The 15,937-nt window shown below is 44.0% G+C and overlaps 2 protein-coding genes across 2 annotated transcripts in view; both read right to left on the reverse strand.

Moving 5' to 3' along the window:
* Positions 1-655, reverse strand: part of cyp21a2 (cytochrome P450, family 21, subfamily A, polypeptide 2) — a 6,215-nt gene extending 5,560 nt beyond the window's left edge. Inside the window, exons 1-2 of the mRNA XM_030782628.1 lie at positions 478-655; positions 55-144 (exon numbers count right to left, since the gene is read on the reverse strand). Of these exons, the coding sequence (XP_030638488.1) occupies positions 55-144; positions 478-571 (184 nt within the window). The 5' untranslated portion in view covers positions 572-655. The remainder of the gene's footprint in view (positions 1-54; positions 145-477) is intronic.
* A 2,426-nt stretch (positions 656-3,081) lies between these two features.
* Positions 3,082-9,969, reverse strand: tnxba (tenascin XBa). Its single transcript, XM_030783268.1, has 15 exons — positions 9,846-9,969; positions 9,315-9,518; positions 8,923-9,184; positions 7,934-8,325; positions 7,040-7,162; positions 6,802-6,945; positions 6,580-6,699; positions 6,319-6,474; positions 6,009-6,121; positions 5,652-5,784; positions 5,045-5,196; positions 4,569-4,665; positions 4,240-4,401; positions 3,568-3,731; positions 3,082-3,180 (listed from the first exon to the last, which is right to left on the reverse strand). The coding sequence occupies exons 1-15, from the start codon at positions 9,967-9,969 to the stop codon at positions 3,082-3,084; spliced, it is 2,445 nt and encodes an 814-aa protein (XP_030639128.1).
* Positions 9,970-15,937: the final 5,968 nt, after the last annotated feature.

A 15,937-nucleotide genomic window follows, 5' to 3' on the forward strand; every position in this document is an offset into this window, starting at 1 on the left:
TTGTAGAATGAGAATTTGACTAAAGGAATGGATGTCCTTTAACTGGAATTTTACCAGTATAAGAATGTGGTCTCCCAGCAAAATCAGACCATTTCTTCACCAGAGCTTCCCTGATGATGTCAGAGCTGCTGAGAACAACCATGGCTGTAACAGTAACTGTTTAGGGTCAGAAAACACACCCCTGCTACCAACCTCACACAGCACGTTTCTGTGGGTCTTCAAAACAGCCAGTTACTATTTACTATTTAAAGCAAGATGTCAGTCAGACATTGGAAGTTGTTTCACACACAAACACAAAAAAGCATGACAAAAATTCACAGACATTTTACATGTGATGTCACTGCAAAATTTGGCAGAGGGATTTTTTTTAAATAACTGGCAAATCTCTGTGTTGTTTTGTTTGGCTTCATTTTGAATGTATGGTGAGAAACATTTCAATAAATAATTGTGTTTTTTTGGTGTTTTAATTTCACTTACTGGTGTTACCACAGTTCAGGCGGTAGATGTTTCCATAGCGACAGGCCAGCGAGGTCAGGTGGAGTGGCAGGTGATCTCTGGTGAGGTCCCACATGTTTCCCAGGAGAGGGAGTGAGGGGGGACCAGGCAGAGAGGGAGAGAGAGATCGAGGGTAGAACTGATAGAGAGATTGAAGGAGTCTGGGTTCAGCTGGTACACAGAAGAGAGGGTGAGGAAGAAGATTTTTTTATCCAGCACAACAATGAAACAGCGTGAAACAGACACCGAAAATGCTTTTCCTTTTGTTGTCTGGGCCCAATGAACCTTTGCCTTTTTTTAATGAACTCCACCCAGGCAACCTATTGTAATGCATTCAAATGGAGTGGTACTGCAGTACTCCGTGACCACTTAGTCTAGTCCTAAACACAAAACATACACATTGAAAATTGAAATTAATGTTCACAACATCCCAGATAAGCCAGAGATGGAAATGCCATTCAGCTGCATAAAAACATCACAGCTGCATTTCTCAGCTCCATCACTGTAACGTGCTTCTCCAAACAGGAATCCTCTGATCAGTCAAATCTCGTTTCTGGACAAAACACATGGCAGAGGGTACGGACCGATATTACAGAAACACCAAACCGTCACTTTGACGTAGCGCAGGGGCGTAAGGCCTTACCTGTGGACTGGCTGTCTGTGTCGCCCTCCTGCCTGTGTTTTCTAAAGTGGATAAGCACCATCCACAGAGAGAACAACACGACGACAGCTCCTACGCCAATCACAGACACACACACTGCCATCTTCCACCATCTGAGAGCTCCCCCTGTGGTCCGCCTCCCCCTTTTATAATCTCTCCTGCAGTCTTTCATTACCCCCCCCCCCCCCCACACACACACACACTTCTATTTAATGTCCATCCATCTTTCTCCTCAAGGATGAGTAAATGTTGTTTTAGCCTTCATCTCTATGTTCTCTGTGAAGTCGTGGTTTTCCCGTCACGGCTAAATGCTCGAGTTTGAGGAATGAGACTGAGGAGACACGGACACGGGCCGGGTCACGCGGACTCTGGACCAAACCAAAGCCGAACACATACAGAAATTCATTCAGTTTTCGAAAAGACGTCATACTACGCGTTTTTATAGGAGCGTTGATTAATTCGGTTTCCGGACGAGGGTTTGAATCCAAAGATTTGAGGCCATGTGAGGTTAAGTTATTTGTGAGCTGGACTGAATCAAAGTGCTGATCCAACAAAGTGAGAATTATGACGAGGGTGCTGTGTAAACTATTGTAAAGCATTGGTTCTAAACTTTACTCAGATTTATTACCTCAGGCTTAGGCAGAAAGGTTCCCATTCAGCGTGCGGAGATTGAGTGTTTGTTGGTGAGTACAGTGAAGCACAGTAGAAAGCTGTGGATCCGATAAATGAGATGTGTATGTGTTGAGCTGGAGCTCTGCCCTTGACTGGACCACAGTCCAAATGTTGACCACAGCCCAGGAAGGCCTTCGCCGTAAAATGATCCGGCGGCTCCACAGAGAGCTGTGTCTGCAACAGGACTGTTCCACAGGGGAAAGTGAAAGAGCAAAACCACCTCTGATTTGTGATCAGGCTTGAAATATTTTGTGACCGTTGACATTTTGGCTAAGTGTTTCAATGCGAGAATGGTTCCAAATGTTACCAGCAAAAATGCATTACTACTACTACTGTTAATGCTACTGGTGGTATTTCAACATCTACCCTCAAAACTCTACCTTTAGCATTACTATTAATACTATTGCTACAATTACTACCACTGCATCTACGACTACAACTACTACAGTTACTGCATCTACTACTGCTACTATTGCTGCTGCAACTACTTCTAACTCTAATTGTTATTATTGATTCAGTGAAAAGAGATAGTGAAGAATATTATCACACTGCATCTGGGAAATCAGTCATATTGCTTTATTAGTCTCTAATGTATCTTCGAGAGACAAAAAAGTAAAAACAAAACCTATTTCACAGACAGGGAGTCTAAACCATCCATCAGTGAACACTGCATGAATAAGAACAGACACTCAGACTCGTGGGCTGCTGCTGACACAGTGAGACAGTGCATTCGTTTCAGCTGCAGAACGTCAGACGCAGGAGAGGAATGCGTTGATGGTAAAGATCAGTGGATGGGGTAATGTCCATATGAACTGTAACGCGTCATCTTCACACAGAAGCCGCTTCCCAGAATGCCCTGCGGGGTGGCTTTTTACACGAGATCTTCATAATAAATCCTGTGTTGGAGTCATAGCACATGTGTCAGTCACTGTATAAGGACGTAAAGTGTCATCTCTAAAAATGCCCCTCCTCCCTCAGGCTGCTCACCGCTGCTGACCATAGGGATATCTATAAACATTTCACACATGTATATGATTGTGTATGTCAATCAAGCGAAGTGCTATTACAGAACCGACTGAGTCAGTTACAGTTAGTGGGCGGGGCTTGATGGCTATAAATAAGGCAGGAGTTATACTGTGGGCGTGTTTATATTTGGTGTATGTACAGTGGGATTGTGTTTTTCATCTTTGTATGTGTGTGACACAGTACAGTGTATGTGAGGGGGATGTCCACTCTTCCACCGTCCTCCTCCTCTAACCCTGGGATGTATGGGTAATGGAGGCGGGGCGGAGCTTCATCTCGGTGAACGGGATGGACGCGTCTTTGCCTCTCCAGTCTATCCACACCACGCCCTGGAACACAGGCAACAGCAGACAGATGAGAGAGAGACAGAGAGAGAGAGAGAGAGACCCAAAATTCCAAAAACACGAATTTCTACTCCACTGTTCATGTGTCAGCATCTCTATTTTCAATTGTTCAGTTTCTACTTGTGTGGTGCTTGTGTTTGAGAAGACTCTTGACCGTGTTTCTCAAACCTCAGCGTTCTCTTTACCTCTCTCTAACTAACTAATGTTGTGTTTTCTTTGCTTTCTGTAAACTGTGTATGTGACAGTCGCGTCATAGAGCTTTAAATTAAGCAACATCAAACCCACAAAATAATGCACTTTACATCCTGATGCTCCCGGTGTTCTGCGTTCGAGCCGACTCTGACGAATGCCGAATCTCACGTGTGTGATTACCTGGTTCTCAGAGAAGGTTGCGTAGAGACCGTTAAGGTTGGCCTTGTAGCAGTTTTTGTACCACCAGCCTCCCCTGTAGGCTTTGGCACAGTGAATGCTGAGGGGACTGGGGTCTCTGTCCCTGGTGGAGAAGGGGCGGCCGTTGTGATACCTCATGGAATCACCTGCAAAAACACGGAGGCGGGAAAACCCAGGTGGTGGCTGTGTCACATGAAAACTGTTATACGGATCTCAGCTTCCTGAACACTTGTGATATTATCATTCAGATAATGGGTTCTACACTCTCGCGGCTATCTGATTCCTACAGCACTGTCAGTTTGAAGTTATGCAGTTCAGGAATGCTGTACTGGCCTGACCAGCATCAGACAGCTCTGTCAAAGTCAGTACACAGTGCTGCCAGTCTATGGTGCAAGATGACATGTTTGCATGTGATATTTTTGGAAGACAGAAATATAAAAACAAGATGATGAAAGGATGGAAAAGAGAACAATGACAATTAATTTATATTACAGGTTTCTCAAATAAGAAACCAGGTAGTACAAGTTGTTGTTTGAGTTGTCTGTACATAAATCATAACGAAATTTTTAGCCAGATGCAAATACCAATGGTTGCTCTGAACTTAAACAATATGCCCCCCCCCCAACCCCAACCCCCACCACCTCTCTCTCTCACCAGCTGTGCCGGAATACCCAGAGATCTCAATGGCGTAGTTATTAGCCTCAGAGTCGACGGAGAAGTTGGAGTAGTGGGCGTAAGCCGTGTCATTTCCTGCCCGAAGGTCGATCCGCAGGCTCATCGGCTTCAGACTGGTCAGGGCGTGAAGGAGGTCATTTCCTGTAGAGTGAACGGGTTGGGACAGAGGACGTGAGACAGAGACCAGTGTTTCGTCGTCATGAAAACCATTCGTTTTCCACCACGTGCTCTGCTGACTGTGTGCGCGTTGTGTTTGCGCTTTTGATTTGACACTTTATTATCCTTTTATCTCTGCGAACACGTCTTACCCAGCCAGAATTCTGCACTCAGGTGACCAAAGCCTTTGCCATAGTCTTTCCAACCCCTGTAGAAATCTGTTTTCCCATCCATTCTTCTCTGAAAAACCTGCCAAAGACACACAGAGGTGTGAACAGTGCTTTCTCTTACCTCTTCAGTGATAGTGCCTTTTCCACATGTAGCATGGAACAGCATGAATTTACTAAATGTACTAAAGCCTTTAGCATTTTTTGCCCATGCAACACATTACCATGGTCAGATACTGGACAAAGCACCGGTCAGTGTCAACTAATGGCTTATAACCTGCATATAACATTCATACGTAGCGATGAAACCTGGCCAGTCATGTTTAAACGGCAGTCAAAGGTAATGAACGGAAATAAATAGAACCAAGGTTCATAAAAGACAGAAAATGACAAAATGAAAAAAAATGGCAGCTGTTTTTTAAGCTACAGTTAGAGTCCCAAAAACGTCCTGAGGTGTTTACCGTCCATCCCCCTCCTTCCGTCTCCATATCGCAGTACACCCACACGGGTTCCCCGTCTCCGCCCTCAGGGTACACCTCCGCCTCCCCGGACTTCTGCACGCCGTTCAGCTGCACCTCTGAGCAGTCGGCTGGGAATGGGTACGGAAGCTTCGCTGGAAAACCAATGATGGAATTCTTTATTAAAAGAGTTGGACAGGAGAATGGGGCCTATCATTGTTGGAGGTTCAGTCAGATGTCAAGCACTCTGGACAGAGGTCTTTGAAAACTTTTATTTCACACGTGAATGTCGCGCTACGTGCTGGGGACGTTTTTTTTACATTTAGAAATGTTTAACACTGACACGTGTTTCATTTAGGGGAAAAGGTTCATTTACAAGAACCTGTTGGACTCTTTTGCTTTATCTACTGGGTAATTGTGCCTTTACAGTTGAGGTGACCAGGATATCTGCCAGCCAGTTTAGTTTAAAATAAATGATCACTCTGAACCAGACAGCGTTAACGTTTTTCACCGCCAAAATGTTCGGCAAAAAACATTTGTCACTAGGTCAATGTTATATGGTGATCACCTCTGACGTAGAGTTTTGAATGTAAAAACAGGTCCCATTTACCGGTGCTGAATTCAGTAGAAACAACTACAATGTACAGTCCCTCTGTCTCTCCATCCACTTTCACAGTGTAGTTGGTGTCGGCATGCAGTCCCGTCAGCTCATACTGAGTCACCGTGGGGTTCAGAATCACCTCCTGTTCAAACACAGGACACAGAACACACATTCAGCCTTACTGCAAGAAACTTCACATTTGCCCTGGGGGATTAGGTAACAGCAAACCTGGCTATTTAGTAACTACCGACACTCTGGTAAAATGACCGAACTTAGACACCAAATCCTTTTGGCAAATCCAGGTTGTATGTTTCACTGCTTTTGTGCGGTAATGTCGTTAAACGATGACACAATTCAAGTATTCACCTTGGCCAGCTGTCCCGCTTGCTGATAAGTGAGTCTGTAGCTTTTGAAAGCCAGTCGAGGGGACTTCCATGAAATAACAGCTGAGTTTGAAGTCACTCCACCAGCTGTCACAGCTTGCGGTTTCACCCCTGATGAACAAACAGCAAAACAGAACAATGACAGATTCAAAGGAATATAGCAACACCAAACACTGAAAAGAGAGAGTCAGTTGCAAGTTGCAATTTATAGATCTAGAAATGCCAGTGTGTTAGGCAGTGAGGGAATTTGCTTTGGAAGGGAGAGAGAGAGATTGATGTGAAGTCACACCTACCGCTGGCAGTCCTGAAGGCCGTGGAGACTACCTTGCTCTGGAGACTGTTGATTTGACTCATGACCTTCACTGTGTACAAGGTGGATCGATGCAAACCCCTAAGCTGATGCTCCACAGCATTTCCCGAGACCATAACAGTCACAGTTACATTTGGAGCTGAGGAGAGACATCGTAGCAGTTTAACTCAGGCTTGAAAAAGGTACATGGACGGAATTAATGATCTGTATCCACGGTGACACCAACTGGTTTAATTTCACTCACATTTTGTAGACCCGTAACTGAGAATGTAGCGATCAACTTTGGCCTGGCTTGGTTTCCATACCAACAGTGCTTTGGTGTCTGTGATGTTTACTGCCTGTAAATTTGCAGGGGAATCTGGGACTGTATTAGAGAAGTGGATTAGTGCATGATTAACCTAACGTAAAATCAGGATATTAGTGTCTTGTAGACCATGGTGACAATATTGGTTGACACCTCTTATACCTGTGACCACAGTGGCTGTGACTGGCTCGCTCTCTGTCATGTCTTGAGAAGAGCTGACGCTGATTTCATAAGATGATCCAGGGGACAGATTTGAGAGAAGGACATGGGACAGTTGGGAGTCCACCAACATAGAGCCATTTTCTCCTGTAGCAAAGATTGAGGTATGTCAGTGTTAGTTCTCAATTTCCCCATGGAGCAAGGTGTCGGATGAGAAGAAGCAGCATACACCATGGTTTACCTTTGGCAGGGCTGGCATACATGACTTTGAAAGCCGTTACTAAGCTTTTTGGCTTGGTCCAAGACACCGAGAGGGATGTCTCGGTTATGTTGCTGAAGACCAGGTCTGTGGGTGGCTCTGGACCTGGACAGAGAGCATTTATAGGACAAGTCACTGGAAAAGTCACTGAAAAAGAGACACTTTCTAAAGTTAAGACTGTTTAAGAATACGGGTATAATATACTAAATCACAATAAATGGCTAACAGAACTGGATAACTGCATTAGGTAAAGGTCAGGTGAGGTGAAGAGGTGAAGTGTTTATGGAACCTTACATTAATATAATCTAATTCCTTAATCTAACACAATAACAGAATCCCATTGTTAGTGCTGAAAAACTGAAATAAGGGCCTGCTGCTTAAATTCCACAAGAATCTAACAGCAGGGTACTGAGTTAAAGGGGCGATGCCAAACATTTCATTACATATTTGCTCTCACGTATGTATACTGCACTCTGGAGTCAAGTTAAATTTAGCTTTTGAGAGGAAACCTGAATTTCTAGCCCCTAACTACCAGATTGCAGAGGATGCCAACATCCTTTCGCCTGCCTGGGGTACGCAATTAACATCAAGCTGTAGATTCCAATGTTTAGTTTGAGAGCCAAAACAAGCATTTTTTTTTCTTTTGAACTCTGATCATCCAGTTTGCCTTCAACTGAGTAAATTCACATTGGCACAAGCCAATAAAAATATTTAGGATGAGCAAACAAGGCAAGGTCTTCCATACATTCGTTATGGATTCATCATGAGAGAGCGATCTTAAAATGCAGGAAGGCAGGAAATCTGTCTTAGCTTTTACATTGACAGTTTTTGGCAAGTATGTACGTGGAGAGAATCCTACCAAACATGACAGAATACCTGTGGAGACAGTGAGTCTGTAAATTTTGGATCGTGATCCAGGGCTAGAGCCGAACAGGGAGATGGAGTATCGTGTTTGAGGCCGGAGATTTCTGAAGTGAAAGGATCGAGCAGTGCCGGAGAGAACCTGGGAAAACTTCTTCATGCTCTTCACATCAGTGTTCACACCGGAAGCACTCTGAGCTTTGGCGGATGACACAGTTTTGTTAGAACTCTGTTTTTGAGACTCTGTCACATTCATGGTAAGGGTCCCTTTGCTACCAAGTTTCTCCACAGTATCGTGACTTTTCTCAGTGGCCTCCACATCTTGTTCATCTTTCTCTTTGCCTCCAATGTGTAGCTCTCTCCTCATCACCGTGAAGTTCTTGAACATCCCTTGGGGGGCCTCCCATCTGAGGATGAACCCTGTGGAAGTTATATTATGGACTTCTACAGAACCCAAAGCTGTTGATTTGCTGCTAGTTCTGTTGGATAGTTTTGTGTGAGTTTTGCTTTCAGTTACTGTAACATTTACTTGGTTCTCAACATTTTTCTTCCCAAAAGCTCCTCCTCTGAGAACCGTGGTCACATTGCTCTGTGATAATTTTTTGTCCTTCTCAGTTGAAGTTGCGTTGATAGTTACCCTCCCTTTTCCATGACTAATCTTTACCCTAGTCTTATCTGTCACATTACTTCCTTGTGTTCCTACAGTTTTAACCACCTTTGTCACAGAAACAGTAGCATTTAATGACCCCTTTGGGCCTTTGTCTGAACCTCCAAAGATGACTTTTGAAGTTCTGTTTGATTTCTTCATCAAAGTTTGGGTTACATTCTGAATCACAGGATGGTCTTTGAGATTCTCTTTTCTTACATTGGGTTTTTTGACAGATTCTTGCTTGGCACTCACTTTCTTGTTGTCAGGTTTCAGGTGCTTCTCAGAGCCAAGTTTTATTATTGTTGTTTTGCCCTTTGTAGCTTGCTCTTGGTGTCTTTCCCCTTGATGTTTTAACAGAACCTGTCCGACGGTCTTCACAACTTTCCCTGTCGTTGTGCCATTGGATTGCACTTTGACCAAGTTGGTTTTATCTCCTTGTTTAACTGTTGGTTTGGTAACATCTGCTTTCACAGTTTGCTTGTGTCCCTTCTCATCTGTTTTCTTCAAAAATATTGTCTTGTCCAGTTGAGTCTTTTTCCTGGATGATGTGCCTTCCTTCTCAGGTGGCACCTTCATAGTCACAGTTTCCACGGTTACCTTGACCCTTTTGTCACCCCCTGTTTGAAGAAATCAAGAGTGAATTTTGGGAGAAGCATCTGCGTATTACAGGAATTCCCTATGTCTGGCTAACTAGCGCATCTTTACTTCACTCTATTGATCTGTTTATGGCAGTCTGCGGTGGCTGACCTTTCCTGCAGTCTGGGCCGGTGTAACCCTGCTGGCACACACACTTGCCCTTCACACACTTTCCCTTTTTGTTGCAGTTGGAGGGGCACGGTGTCGTGCTGCAGTCTGGGCCGCTGAACCCTTGGTGGCAGATGCATTTCCCCCCCTCGCACTTGCCCTGGTTGCTGCAGTTGTTCGGACACTGTCCACCGGTGCAGGCTGTACCTGTGGAGAAATTTAGGGAGTATATTAAACCTCGCGTAGGCGCACCGCGTATTGGCCATTAGTAAATGAAAAGTAGGAGTGTAAACTTGGATTATTTAAACGCTTCCTCGCATGATGGAGTACCTTTAGTATCAACCCTTAGTTGAGTAAATACAGTGTACTGAGGACACTTGAAAACAGCACCTTCTCTCAAATACTGATAACCCTCTAGGTCTTTTAATGGACGTAAAATAACTGGAATGAACTGTGCCACTGGAAAAATAAACTTGCAAATTTGCTGTGCAGCAACACACATTCTTTGCACAAGAGGAATCAAATCAGATTTACATTTCTTCTTTAGAGCTGACATCTCCTTCTCAAGGAACTCCACCCGTCCTTTCAGAGCGGCCATCTCGGCTTCGCAGCCTCCGGTGCAGGCGCCTCCAGGCAGCAGATTGATTCGATGGGTCATTACCAGGGGAGATCCAGGCTTCAGGCTCAGTTCTTTCTCCTGAGCTTTGGTGGAATTAATCACATCTTTCTGTTGGTCTTTTTGGATGCAGCCTTCGCTGATGACCACTGTAATGGGCTGGCTGTTAGCAGCAGGTTTGTCTTTGTCGGTTTTCTGGCCGCTGCTAGGAGTCGGTTTGGCCGGAGGGGATACGCTCTTATTTACCTGGCTGGGTTTTGTGGGTGTGGCTTTTGTGGTTGTGGCTTTTGTGGGTGTGGCTTTTGTGGATGTGGGAGGAGTTTTCTGCTTGGTGTTTATCAGTGTGGTAACAGGTTTTGGGAGGTTAAGACTGATGGTATGTGGAGTGGGCTGGTTAGATCCTGTGGAATTTTTTTTCTCGATTGGAGTGGCTTGAAGAGAGGGAACATGAGCCAGTAAGAGGAGAAATGCTAGAGTAATGAACATTTTGAGAGGGATTCAGGTGACAAATCTAGGCTTTGAAGGAAGATTTAAAAAATATAGAGAAGCAACACAATTGTTTGAAAATTCACAGGAGTTGCAAAGAAAAAGTTGAAAAAAAAATACTGTGATTATTGTGTCTGCAGTTCCTTAAAGGGAGTAGAGACAGGAATCCCAACGATATTCCCTGTAAATGAAGAGAAAGGCTGTTTAGATAGAAGCATTATCAGGGGGAGGGGGGGGGGGGCTGTCCAAGACACTGGTGAACGCTGTAAATAAGTTCCACCCTCACATAAATTCAACTGTTGTGACCAAACCTCTTTTGGTTCCATATAACCAAAGCAACTTTGTCACACTGATTTTAAAACCAATATAAACGTCTGTCATGGAACATTTCTGAATCGTGTGGAGCATAAAGCCATCACTAACACAGTGTCTTCTATTACACCAGTATTAGCACTGAGCTAGTTCTTGATCACTTATATATCATGCAAAAAACTAAAAATCGAGTCCTATCAGCAAAAGAACTAAATAAAGCTAACAGACAGGTTAGACAGTGCTGCACTGTCCATTTATTGAAAATGACTGTGAGTCTTTGACTCAGGTGTTACATAATCTTCACTTCAACTGCCAGGCCCGATTTCCACCTTAAAATAAATGTTCCAGTCACATATACGTCTAACCACAGCAGCATCCAAAAAAAGTTCAAAAAACAAAACACTTGTTGTATCACTGATGCCAGTCTAAAACTGAAAGCCGTCCCAATAAAGATATGAATGGTTTCTGGATGGTTTGCTTCAGACTACAAATCATGAACAGACTGCACATAAAAGGCCAGTCTTCTGGAAATAGGTAGTCTGGGGATGAGAATTTCCAGTGGAGAATACCTAATAACAGAAGACCTATTCACAGTGAAATTTAGTCAATGACCAGGATTAATATGTGTACGTAGAAGTGCTCATCCATGTCATATATGTTTCCACAGCTCTGAACTTTTGCTTTAATTCACATTTTTGATACATGTTCCTGCATGCTAAGTGTTATCCAGTGAACACCATATTCTACCAAAATCATACCAATAACACAGTGTACACAGTGTGCAAGACAGATATGAAAGTGTAACTCAGTTACTATTATGCTTTGTACTCTGTACAGGTGGGTTTCTCAGCTCAGTACAGAGCTCATCCAATGGCACATGCTGAGTCAGCTGATTGGCTAATTGTTAAGCTCTGGAGTGGCAGTATCAGAATGTGTCACTGCAGAGGTCAAACCAGATGGGATCAGAACAGGGAATACTTAAGAACAGAGTTCAGAGAAATAACAAAAAAATAATGACTAAATCTCCCATTAGAGTAATTTGGCGATTAAATGAAAAATAAAGCTCACCCAGGCTTGAAGTCTCCGTGCTCTGTCTTGGTCTGCGTGTTAGTCAGAAGCTGCCTCCATCTGCTCTGAATTCTCCAGTGGACTGAGTTAAGGAGTAGGGGAGTGGAAGGTGTAAGAGAGAGAGAGAGAGAGACCCCAGAAGAGAGGAGGTGTAATGTCAAATAGATTGCCACTTAAAGAACTCCTCGCCTCTCCGCCCCCATGTCAAATTGTAGGAGGGGAGCTTCTCGATCTTCTGAAGTTTTTTTTTTGATACTGTGGATGTAATCAGCCTCATACATGGTGCTGTTATGTAACTCATCTCAAACAGCTTGTTCAGAATGGGGTTCTGTGAGGTTCTCTACATTAAAGGAAAACCAATTAACTACAAAAACATTTATATTGTCCTCAAACGCTGCTATCCTCATCAAGACAAATGACCTGTTCAGCTTTTATTGATTTACAGCCTCTATACATATTCAGTGATTTGAGATTATGGACGTAATGTCTTTATGCACAATGGAAAGGTTAAAGTTAAACCACAGTTGTGAAGTCGAGAACTGGAAGTGGAAAATTGAAATTAGTATGAAAAAATGCTTGTGAATTCTTATTAAAGTGCCCTCTGTATGGCTCGTGTGATTCTTAGACCTTATTGTGCTTTAGTTAAAAAGCTGTAGAACCCAATTAATAACCATGAATAAAGTTTATTATGTTTACACCACAGGTATCCACTGGGTGTTTGGGTTCCTGTCTGGATCTGAATGATGTCTTTGTTTGGGGCCAAATCAGCTCATGTGCATTAAATACTGACTACACTCATAAGCTGAAAGGAAGTCTATCACCCGTTAGACACGCACAAACACACACACACACACACACACTCACACACACACACACACACACACACACACACACACACACACACACACACACACTCAAACGCACACACACACATATTCACACACATTCACACACTCATACACACTCACACACACACACACACACACACACGCACACACGCACACTCATACACTCACACACACACTCACACGCGCACACACACACACACACACGCACACATCCCGAGACATACACACACTCACTCACTCACACACACACGCGCACACACACACACACACACACACACACACACACACACACGCACACAAACACACACTTACTCACACTCACACAAACACTCACACACACGCACATGCATTTTCTGTGCATTGGAACAGAGGATTCAGAACCTTTTACTTATACCTGTGAGTTTAGACAGAAAGATCAGTAACTTTTGCTGACATCTCCGAATTGAAACAGAAGAATCAGTACCTTTGACTGATTTCAGACAGAGGAATTAGTACCTTTGACTGATTTCACGCAGAGCAATCAGTACCTTTGACTGACTTCAGACAGAGGAATCAGTACCTTTGACTGATGTCAGACAGGGGTAAAGGAATGTCTCAGATCCCCCCAGTACTTTTCCCCTTCACACGAGGCCTTTTTGTGTCAATGTGAATGTGCTGAAGATCACATACTCTACCACATAAAGACTGCCTGTCATGTCAGGCCAAGATGGGTGGTCTGTGCTCAGTAGTGCCCCCATCTGGAGTAGCTGTGTAGCGCGTGAGTCCAGGGCCATCAGTAGAGACCACCCTCCATCAGCGTGACCTGCCCATGGCCTGTGTCAGTGTGACTGCATGCCAAGCATTTGGCACACAGGGTTGTTTACTCACACCTATCCAAACAAACGTGTGTGAGCGTGACTGTAGCTTCTCCAGCCAAGGCTTACAGTTGTACCAACAGTGCTGTATAGAATGCGGCGATAAAGTTCTCTATCACTGTTGTGATACTGATTTTCTCGTTCGGCTGTGGTCTGCGTTTCCCTGCACAGAATGACATGTCATGTGGTCACTGATTTGACTGACATCTTTTGTCGTCCTCAGCTTTCCGTCTCAGGTCCTTTGTCTTTTGGCTGCTCTGGTTGTGCAAACCTCTCAACGTAAAACTTCTAAAACTTCTTTTTCACTTATCTGGGGAGCAGGCAATTGGTCGGAAACCCACCGAGATGTATTTTACTAAGAATAGGCAGCAGTCTCTAAAGTCGTGTTCAAACTACTAATCCTGATAAAAATGCCAACACCAAAATCTTTAAAAATCATAATTTGTTTTCCAGTAAAGTCGGCTGAGATATATATGGTATATATTCTCGATAGTTTACAGGGTCCTCTTTGCCAGACATTTAGTGTGACTTCCGCCATATGTGTGTCCAAACAAGTGTCTTCCCTCACCCTCTCCCATTTCTTTACCCTCTTCTGTTCCTTGGACTCTCAGTGCCATGACAGTATTTTGCATAGTTACTGAAACAGATGAAAGAAAGGTATTCAAACTGATTTGAAGGTTCTAATCAACTGCTGTTTTGGGGCAACATTTTTACGGTTAACGACCTGAAGATGACAGTAAGGATTTAGGGTTTAGGGGAACAGCCAGGGTCAGAGGTTTGATTCCTGGAAACCAGAACGTTGAAAGAGGCTGATCAAAGTTCCTCTCTAGCAGAGCTGACGTAGGCTCACGCTACACACACAGTCCCGTCATATTCAGGAATCAAAGCCTCTGTCTCCGGCAGGTTCCCTAAACCTTAAACACTGCTCAAAAGCACACAGCCTCTCAGTGTTACTGTCATCTTCAGGTCCTTAATCCTAAAAATGTTGCCCCAAAACAGCAGCTGATTAGAATCTTCAAATCAAATAGAATACCTTTCTTTCATCTGTTTCAGTAGCTATGCAAAGTACTGTCATGAAGCTGAGAATCCAAGAAACAGGAGTGAGTAAAGAAACAGGAATGAGTTAAGGAAGATACTTTTTTGGATACGCCGACAGTGGAAGTCATGCTAAATGCCTGACAAAGAAGACCCTGTAAACTATAAAGGAAGAATCTGAGACATGTTCAAGGTGTGAATCAGGGGGACCTCAAAGGATTGCAGCGTCTTTCACATGAATCTGTGTTTTAATGTTTGTCAGTGCTGAGAGGCGTTGGGTGTTTGTTCAGCCTGTATTGATTCAAATGTAATGAGAAGTATAGTGGCAGTGCTGTAAACAGGGCAGGCATTGACCAGCCTCTGACTGAAGTCCAGGCCAGTGCCCTCAGCATTGCTGACGTTGGCTCCGTCTTCTGAGATTAGAATAATAAAGACGCACAAAGAGGAGGTCTGTTCCCTTCCCCTCAGGCCTGTACAGTCATCTCTCCTCATGTCTCTCTCCTCTTCCCGCTCACTCCCCCTCCCTCACAGTCCTCATTCACCCTCTCCACATGTCACAGAGTAACCCACATACCTGCCTCTCAAACTCTGTAAGTGAGTTTGTCTTTCCTAACTGAGGGGCTCCAAGAGCACACTGATACCAGCCTGTTCTGTGTTGGTGAGCAGACAGTGTGATCAGCACATATCACAGTGTGTGTGTGTATGAGTGTGTGTGTATCTGTGTGTGTGTGTGTGCGTGTGTGTGTATGAATGTGTGTGCGTGTGTATGAGTGTGTGTGTGTGTGTGTGTGTCTGTGTGTGTGTATGAGTGTGTGTGTGCGTGTTTGAACTCTGTTAACCCTACATGCCTTCCCTCCCTAACTCTACAGACTTGCAGATGTTAGTGGGTTTACACCAAGCACAGAGGCCCCTCTGAGTCCTTGAGATACCACACTGGGGGGGTGGGGGTTGTTAAAAAAAAAGTGAAATAAACATAAAAATGTACAGTAGGAACACTAGAGGGAAAAAAGAGGGGGAAACTTTTAAAAAAGGCGAGAAATAAACAGGCATATGGCAGGAACACTGAACCACCTCACTCAAACTCCTGAGCGCACTGTGTGTGAAACGTGCAGCTAGGTGGGTGTAAAGAAGTGACTCCCTCTGTCTCTGTGTATGTGTGTGTGTGTGTGTGTGTGTGTGTGTGTGTGTGTATATGTGTGTGTGTGTCTGTGTGTGTGTCTGTCTGTCTGTGTGTGTGTGTGTGTGTGTGTGTGTCTGTGTGTGTGTTTATATATATGTGTGTGTGTGTGTGTGTATGTGTGTGTGTGTGTGTATATATATGTGTGTGTGTGTGTATATATGTCTGTCTGTGTGTGTCTGTCTGTCTGTCTGTGTGTGTGTGTGTGTGTTTGTGTTCTTGTTCGTGTT

The sequence above is a fragment of the Chanos chanos genome, chromosome 8 (assembly GCF_902362185.1).
Source record: "Chanos chanos chromosome 8, fChaCha1.1, whole genome shotgun sequence".
In the NCBI taxonomy this organism is placed as follows: Eukaryota; Metazoa; Chordata; class Actinopteri; order Gonorynchiformes; family Chanidae; genus Chanos; species Chanos chanos.

Bases quoted from the DNA above. Each gene is read 5' to 3' on its own strand.
- tnxba (XM_030783268.1), bottom strand. From the start codon at position 9,969: ATGACCCATCGAATCAATCTGCTGCCTGGAGGCGCCTGCACCGGAGGC. The intron at 9,519-9,845 runs GTAAATCTGATT...ATTTCTCCACAG, and splicing joins GTCAGCTCTAAAGAAGAAAT to GTACAGCCTGCACCGGTGGA. The intron at 3,732-4,239 runs GTGAGAGAGAGA...GTGTTTTTGCAG, and splicing joins TGGGTATTCCGGCACAGCTG to GTGATTCCATGAGGTATCAC.